This window comes from Hippocampus guttulatus, chromosome 15 (genome assembly GCF_054856545.1).
Source record: "Hippocampus guttulatus isolate MCC_2025c chromosome 15, RoL_Hgut_1.0, whole genome shotgun sequence".
NCBI lineage: Eukaryota > Metazoa > Chordata > Actinopteri > Syngnathiformes > Syngnathidae > Hippocampus > Hippocampus guttulatus.
This window is the reverse complement of record NC_141275.1, coordinates 4,594,872-4,603,115: the sequence shown is the minus strand read 5'-3', so window position 1 is coordinate 4,603,115 and position 8,244 is coordinate 4,594,872. Positions and strand designations below refer to the sequence as shown.

General features: G+C 41.4%; 1 protein-coding gene across 2 annotated transcripts in view; it reads right to left on the bottom strand.

The window, feature by feature from the left end:
• Positions 1 to 78: 78 nt before the first annotated feature.
• Positions 79 to 8,244, bottom strand: part of dscama (Down syndrome cell adhesion molecule a) — a 92,415-nt gene continuing 84,249 nt past the window's right edge. Inside the window, exons 27-33 of one of the 2 annotated variants that reach the window (XM_086130820.1) lie at positions 6,843 to 7,019; positions 6,720 to 6,750; positions 6,543 to 6,658; positions 6,266 to 6,424; positions 3,902 to 4,099; positions 2,647 to 2,949; positions 79 to 2,057 (exon numbers count right to left, since the gene is read on the bottom strand). In XM_086130820.1, the coding sequence (XP_085986946.1) occupies positions 1,678 to 2,057; positions 2,647 to 2,949; positions 3,902 to 4,099; positions 6,266 to 6,424; positions 6,543 to 6,658; positions 6,720 to 6,750; positions 6,843 to 7,019 (1,364 nt within the window). In that variant the 3' untranslated portion in view covers positions 79 to 1,677. The remainder of the gene's footprint in view (positions 2,058 to 2,646; positions 2,950 to 3,901; positions 4,100 to 6,265; positions 6,425 to 6,542; positions 6,659 to 6,719; positions 6,751 to 6,842; positions 7,020 to 8,244) is intronic. The other variant, XM_086130821.1, reaches the window with a different exon arrangement.

The following is an 8,244-nucleotide window of genomic DNA, read 5'->3' as shown; positions in this document are numbered from 1 at the left end:
CTCCGCTCACCTACAATAAATCACCATCATCAACAACGTGATTCTCACCTCATTCATGTCAAACTTGTGCAGCACGCATTGGGGAACAGCCATTTTATTCAGCAAATTTAAATTTGGTGTTAGTTTATCTTTATTCCAGTGCCACCACGGTGAACACCGATGTTCAAAAATAAAATGTGACATTGGTTGTTATTAAAAACTAAACATCAGAACAAAGACAGTTAGGAATGAAGCGAATCATGGAAACCGACAGAATAACCTCACAGAAGAATGGCTAATATTCTTCTTTCAGCAAGAAATGGAAAGAAACAGAAAGTCAAAACGCACCAGGGTAGCCCACATTAAAAAAAAAAAAACAACCAAACAAACAAAATATTTCTCATCAAATTACTTTTCGGGGTTTTCCCAAATTCTGTTTGGATATTTTAGTTTTCAATGGGGGATCCGCTGGATTGTCTCACTTTTTTTTCCCTTTATTCCCTGTAGAAGAGCATCACTGCAATGCAGCAACAGTCTATCTACTGAGGAGAATGAGAGCCCCAAGGACTCTTCCTAGTGCACATTAGAGAAGGGGAATCTATTCGGACACACTCGAGTTGGGGGCGCTGTGAAGTGTGAACCATTAGTTGTGGAAACCCGCCATGTTCTCTAGCCTAACACCACTCAACCACCCTGGCACACAAGCAGTGGCAAACTACCTGAAGACATAGCTGGAATGTGTCCAGTACACTCACAACATAGTTATTTTTCATCATTACAGTACAGTATAGAGCAATAGTTTTCATATACTTTTTTTTTTCTTTTCCATATTGCACCATTGGAGAATGGGACACAGAAAGATCGACAGAGACGCCATTTCCTAATTCAAACATAAAGATGTGCAAACATGACTAAAGACTTTATTAACCAAATCAATTCTTCCCTGTAATATCCACAAATAAAAGTGATTTCTCTTTTCATATATATATTTATAGTAATAAGAATAATAAATCTTCACATTGGATCATTTCATAAGTGTGACAAATTGCTTGGCTGGGCTGTCCAGCTATGATGGTAATCGTCATTGTCTTTGAATTGGTCAGTCCCCATGCATCCATAGGAAATAGATTTTTTTTTCCTTCAAAAAAAGTAACAATTTGAGAGCAGCTGAAAAGTGAATGCGTGTCAATTTCTTTTGTTCCAAGTTTCATTCACCGATATTCCATAGGAAAAAGAAAAGACTTCTTATCCACCACTTCCACTCCAGAAAAATAACCCCCCAAAAATGTCCAAGTTATTCATGAAAACATTGTTGCTATGGTAATCCATTTTAATGATTATTAATAGATGTCAACTAACAATTAATAATCACTCATCAATTATAAAGAACGAACAATAATAAAGAGTAAATAACGTTCCCCGTTACTCTTTGGCAACACTCTGGCTGCAGTCATTTCTGATGAGTGATTTTTTTGTTTTTGTTTTTTCATTTCCAAGTGAAAAAAAAGAGGAAAAGTAATACAAAGAGGAGATGAAAGGATGTTCTAAAATAAATAAAAGTAGATTAGTAAAAGTGACCGCACCCTCGGAGGGCTCGGACTTATATACAGAACTGCGTGGTGAGACAGTTTACTGCACTTGAGTGTTAAGTCCAGTGTTAGAGTGAATTCGAATCCCATCGAAGAACCCCCCCTGCTGTTATACGAGCGTGTAGGATTTTGCGTAGGGATTGGTGCTCTGTTTCAGATGTCCTCTGGAGTCCAGCAGGGACTCCTGGGAGGTGCTGAGCTTGGCGGCCTGGGCCAGCTCGGAACCCTCTCTGTGGGGGAGTGTGGCAGCTGAGCCGGGCTGCCGCTGGGCCGCTGGGTCCCTACTGGCCTGGGGGGCTTCTGTGGGTGTCGGGGGCGCCATGCGAGATGGCCGTTTCAGCGAGCGACTCTTTTGGGGCTCCAGACAGGCCTGGCCCATGGCTGCCCTCTCCCCGCTCGCCGACCCCCTGGATGACCCTGAGCAGGACATGCCTCGGTTTAACAGGAAGTCCATGCGCAGGTAAGGAGGGAGGTGAACCAACTCGCCACCTGTGGGACAAAACACATGGATACAGTGTAAAATACACAACTCGTATTTTTTGGGGGCCTTAATCAGTCATTTAAGATGGAAAATCTTTAAAATCTCAATTACTGACATTTATGGCAATCATGTTAGTTGTATTGAAATTTTGAGTTCGCCCACAACATTTTTAAGGCCTTTTTACCCGAACCGTGAGTGTTTCCTAATTGATGAAAATATAAATCCAGGATGTGTTCTAGGATTTCTTTTTTAAAGCCTAAATGTAATCACAAAATTGAGGTGGATGGGCAAAGTTTTCCCTTTCAGGGACAGCGTTTAATACAGTGGACAGCTTATCATGTCGTCAGGTTACAGGGTGCATGAAAGGGTTTAGGTGTACAGTCTGGTCATTTATCCAGCTGACCAATGAGCAATGAAACATATCAATGAAAAATCATCATTTAAGACTTACTGCTGGCAACAACAGTACTACATTAGAAGATGATGCTTAGTATTAAGGACATTGAGGTTTTAGAGTTGTCAGGAAGTTAAAAATGATAGTATGTGTCAATGATGAGTCAGGATGTGCTCCGTGGGCTTTGGCAACAATTGCCTCACCCGGTCTGTGGGCCTTGGGCACGGCCATGTTCATGACCCGGCTGACGTCCTGAGGCTTGGGCGGGGAAGCAGTGAAGCGGCAGATGCCCGATTCAGACGGCGTACTGGAGGTCAGGCTGTCAGTGTAGTCGTTGGTGCCGGCGGTCATTTGCTCCGAGGAGGTGTCGGAGATGAAGCACTCGGTGATGGTGAACTTGGCGTGGCGCAGCTGTTCTTCCATCTTGGCGTGCTCGTAGGCTCTGGCTAGCTCCTCGTATGTGGAGGAAGCGCTCTCCGTTGACACCATACTGCTGCGAGCACGGTCTGGATATGGGCCCGAGGTTAGCGGAGGATATTAGTGTACAGGGTCAGTGGTACTTTGCGTACTGAAAAAAATGTTGTGTAGCAATTACTCCATTTTATTTTGTCAAGTGGTTGCAAAAAAAATAATAATAAAAATAATCTAAATCCAGATATATTTTTATAAGTAGACTACCGTATTTTCCGGACTATAAATTGCAGTTTTTCATAGTTTGGCTGGGGGTGCGATTTATACTCTGGCGTGACTAATGTGTGAAATTATTAACATGTTATGTTCACATTGAACCGTAAGAAGGCCAGTGTTGATAAATTGACAATGAGTCTGACGTAAGCGACGTAGAAGAGGGAGCGCTGCATCTTAAACCTCCTGAGTTGGCAGAGTTGTTTAAAAGTGATACCGAGGATGAGGATTTCATTGGATTTCGTGATTTGGAGTGACACTGATGGTTTGGTAAAATTGTTACCATGTTCTTTCTGCTATATTTATCTGAATAACTCTTAATATGTTACGTGAACATACCAGGCACGTTCTCAGTTCGTTGTTTATGCATCACGTAACGTTAGCATACCGTACACTTATTCAGCCCGTTGTTCTCTATTTTGTTTTTACTTTAAATTGCCTTTCAAGATGACAAGTCTGTTGGTGTTGGATTTTATCAAATAAACTTCCCCCAAAACTGTGACATGTTTTTTTTTCTTCTTTATAATGCATTTTATGGCTGGTGTCATTTATACTCTGGAGTGATTTATAATCCGGAAAATACGGTATTCATCTACTTTAAAAAGGTACCTGAGAACAGATTCTTATTTTGTGCAACCATTTTTGATCAAATTGATAAAATTCAACCACCATTTTTTTTTCAGTTGTGTTTGTGATGTATGGTAACATTGTTAAAGAAAATACAATGATGTTACTGATGTTAATGACACTGCATGCATAAAAATAGATGCTGACCAGTATCCTGAGATGGACTGACACTGTAGCTGTCACTCTCCTTGTCCACAGAGCCTGCAACTCTTGGCGTGGGCAGCCTCCAGTCAGTGCTTAGCGTGTGGGAGGAGACTGGAGGGTGTGGGCGGTTCAGTGTCCATTGGCTGGCGTACCGGTTGCGAGCAGCCGGGCCAGCTTTGGCTGTGCGGCGGGCAGTTGGGTCTGTGAGGAAGAGTAAAAGTCCATCTGTTTATGCAAATCATGGAGGGTGGGATACATTTTTTGGCAAGGCAGGGCAGATTATTTTTATAGCACATTTCATATACAAGGCAATTCAATGTGCTTCACACAAGCAAAGACACACAACACCTACAAACATTCACAAATACAACAGTTAACAACATTCAGAAGAAAAAAGTAGAAACAACAAAAGTCGCTTACAAAAATTCGGAGAATGTACATTTAAACACTAACAGAAAACTTTCAAAACAAAAGTAAAGAAATAAGAGTGGGTTTCTGCAATTTCTAAAAGAAACGTTTTTAACCTGGATTTAAAAGAATTTAAACTCAGGGCTGACTTCACTTCTGCTGGCAGGTTTTTCCATTTGTGTGCTGCATAACGGCTAAATGCAGCTCCACCATGTTTACTTTGAACTCTGTTTGCATATTTCAGAGCTATACGGGGTTTATAGTCCATCAGCATTTCTTTAATGTATTCAGGACCTAAACCTGAATACAGGTGATTTATAGACCAGTTTGTTCTGGTCAGAACCCAAACTGCAGCTGTTACATGATCTTTCCAGTAAAAAGACAGTTACAACAATCAAATCAAATGGAGGTAAAAGCGTGGTTCTCCTTGGTAGTAAATGCAACTTGAATAGATTTAAGACTAATACAGACTATTAAAGAATGACACCACCATTCCCAAAAGGTTAAAACACTCAACACTGAACGAAGACAGTGGATTAAAAATCTACAATTAGATGCTGTTTTTAATCTCACTTTAGACTCTAAAAACAGTTTGTGTGTGTTTAGCATTTTGAATTTCACATTGACTACCAAGGGACACATTAATTGACGAAACATTGAGACATTCACAAATGCTTCATAAGAAAATGACATTCTAGATATAACAACACTTGGTATGTTGTGTTGGCTGCCACTTAACATGATGAAGTTTGAGTGAAACAACAATTGCACTCAGTCTGACTCTGCCCCAGCGCACAAAATAATGATCAATGGTTGAACATTTTAGGTGTGGATGAGGCGAAGGGCCTTGACCACAACGCCGCCATACACCTTTGATTAAATTGAACTACGGGTATGTATTTAGAAGGTGATTCCATTTAAGTTCAAGAAGTAATACTGAAGTACATGTTGTCTTCACTATATTGTCCATATTAGTGATGGGAATCACAACGGATGTAACAGTATCCAAACGTCAAGCTGCAATATTATCATAATACTAATCGCACGAAATGATAAATACCACATTATTGACAAAAAACAAAGCAAAACAAAAAAAGCTCCTAATACTACATGCATATCAAAATTTAAAGTAAAATATTGTCTTTGTACAAAATAGCAGTGACTGAGAAATAAGGTTGGCCAGTCATTTTATTGTCATTTGTGTCAGGTTTTGCATGATGGCAGGTAGTGGACCCCCAAAAAAGCAGGGAGGCAGGAGGAGCGGGGTGGACTGAGCAAAATATATTCACTAAAAATACAAACAGGAGTACACTGGAAACACGAACTGAAGTATACAAAGTCCTGACAACTACACTGAACGAAAGTAGCAAAAACCTATGAGAGAAACAAAACATGACAAGTGCACAGAGACACACACAACGATCCAACAAAGACTGAGAACCCATGAAACTAAATACAAGCCAAGTGACGAGACGACGAGACACAAAGGGCTGAGGGACCTGATTGGTCAACATAAGGGACCCGGATGACGAGAACAGGTGAAGACAAAAAGGGCACGAGGGAACAAAACCAAATGTAATATAAACAAAAACATAACATGGTGCTCCTGTTGGCTAAGCAGCCCAAGTGTTATGGTCTAATATTGTTAACAATCCTATGTTCTGCTGAAGTGTGTGTGAATATTTTATTTTTTGGACAGCGATGCGCTGCTTTCAATAGAATTATGTGACAAGGACTGCATTGCGGCAATTTTAAGATCGCAGTATCGCAGTTATTGTGACATCTCTATCACAAAGTAGCTCACAGTAGAATATTAATCACAATTGCCCAAAATATTGCTAGTTTTACAGTTTGAAAATTGGCATCTCATTCATTTAGCGTAATCTACAAAATGAAAAGCCTCACGTGCATATGTAGGAAAACTGCATATTTTATGAAGTAAAAAAAAGAGGTCCGTACTGGACTTACTGGTTCCTGGTCTGGCATCAGACACGTCAACCAGAGGACCGGTGGCCTGGGAGAGAGACTGGTAGTGGACAGTGTGGGTGACTGTGGATGACTTCTGTTTCTGTGTTTCCCCAAAGTCGTTATCAGTCAGTAACACAGTGGACCTGTCGTCTGCAGAGCGGTAACAAGGGCAAGTTCAGCAACTCAATAAATATTCATGGGTTTGATTGCTTGTTGTAAAAAAGAAATGCCTTTCAGCAGCGGTATGGTATGTTCACGGTGTGCTTACCAACAGTCTCCATGGTGTCCCTCTCTTCAATTAGAAGCTGAGCTCTGGGGATGTCGATGTGCATCCGGAGGGTTTGCTGCTGTTTGTTGACTGGTTCTGCTGGTCGTGTATTTTTACTGGGAAGCAGAAACGATTCTTTTACGACAAGCTCTTTCATTACTAAGTCAAGACTCTTACCTCATTAGCATCTCCGCCAAACTTTTTGCATCTAGGAAACACAGAATGAGGATATAATCGAATGTGTGGTGTGAAGATGAGGAAAGGGTCACACAAGCCGGGAGGTGACCTCTCTTGTCTCACCTCGCAGTCTCTTTAGCCTCTGCTCTCGCCTTCTCCTCCTCAGTATCAGCAGGCCGATGAAGATAACAACAATTCCCACCAGCACACAGGAAATAGTCACCATCATCTTCAAACCTTCGCCACCTCCGGAGGTGTCCTCACTCACATTGGGTGCCTTCACCAGTGGGGCAATGGTACCTGTGGAGGGGTAATGAGCAGTTATGACATTGCTTAATTGAAATCTCACCCAACAACAACAACAAAAAAAACCCATCCACGTACACTGGAATGAGTGCAGGCACGAGAAATGCTAAATTGAGACTGTTGGAAATGAAATTCACAAAATTTCATGAAACAAATAAAAGAGGCTGTAAATGTAGGCCAGTGCTTTAGATAGTGCTATGGCCAGCTGAAAAGGTATTGCTGACAGCTCACCACTGGCAGTAGAAAATCAAAATCAAATCAAATAATATTGATTTATATATATATATATTGATATAGGCGGCCCGGTAGTCCAGTGGTTAGCACGTCGGCTTCACAGTGCAGAGGTACAGGGTTCGATTCCAGCTCCGGCCTCCCTGTGTGGAGTTTGCATGTTCTCCCCGGGCCTGCGTGGGTTTTCTCCGGGTGCTCCGGTTTCCTCCCACATTCCAAAAACATGCATGGCAGGCTGATTGGACGCTCTAAATTGTCCCTAGGTGTGAGTGTGGGCGTGGATGGTTGTTCGTCTCTGTGTGCCCTGCGATTGGCTGGCAACTGATTCTGGGTGTCCCCCGCCTACTGCCCGGAGACGGCTGGGATAGGCTCCAGCACCCCGCGCGACCCTAGTGAGGATCAAGCGGTTCGGAAAATGGATGGATGGATATATTGATATATATATATATATTTGAGAAGCCAATAATCCTTTTGTGGAGTAGCAGGTGAATCATGTGGCACATAGTGTGGGTGTCATGAAAGCCATACATTACTAATCTGTCAAATTTAGAGTCTAAAAATTTAACGCCAAAATAAACGCCCAAAATTTAAATTTTGGGGCATTTACCTCCAATTTCCTTTTTCACGTGTTCATACCGGTCCGACTGTTAACTGCGCAGCTCTTTAGTTTTTTGGGGGGGAGGGGGGGGGGGAGGTTCAAAATAGAAGCCAAAAATTATCCATCCATCCATCCATTATCCAAACAGTTTTTGGCCGGTTAAAATCATTGTAACTTTAAATTGTTCCGCTTTTTTAGTCTTCAAAATTTCAGTGCATTTACTGTATGTACCTCTAATTGAATTTTTCATTTCTTGACTGATTCAAACCCTTCCAACTTCAAACTATTCAGCTTGTTTCCATTCCAAAAACTTTTATATTTTCAAAATAAAAATCACATTTTAAGTTTGTTTGAAATACATTTTCCCTTTGTGCTCATTTGTAATGAGAC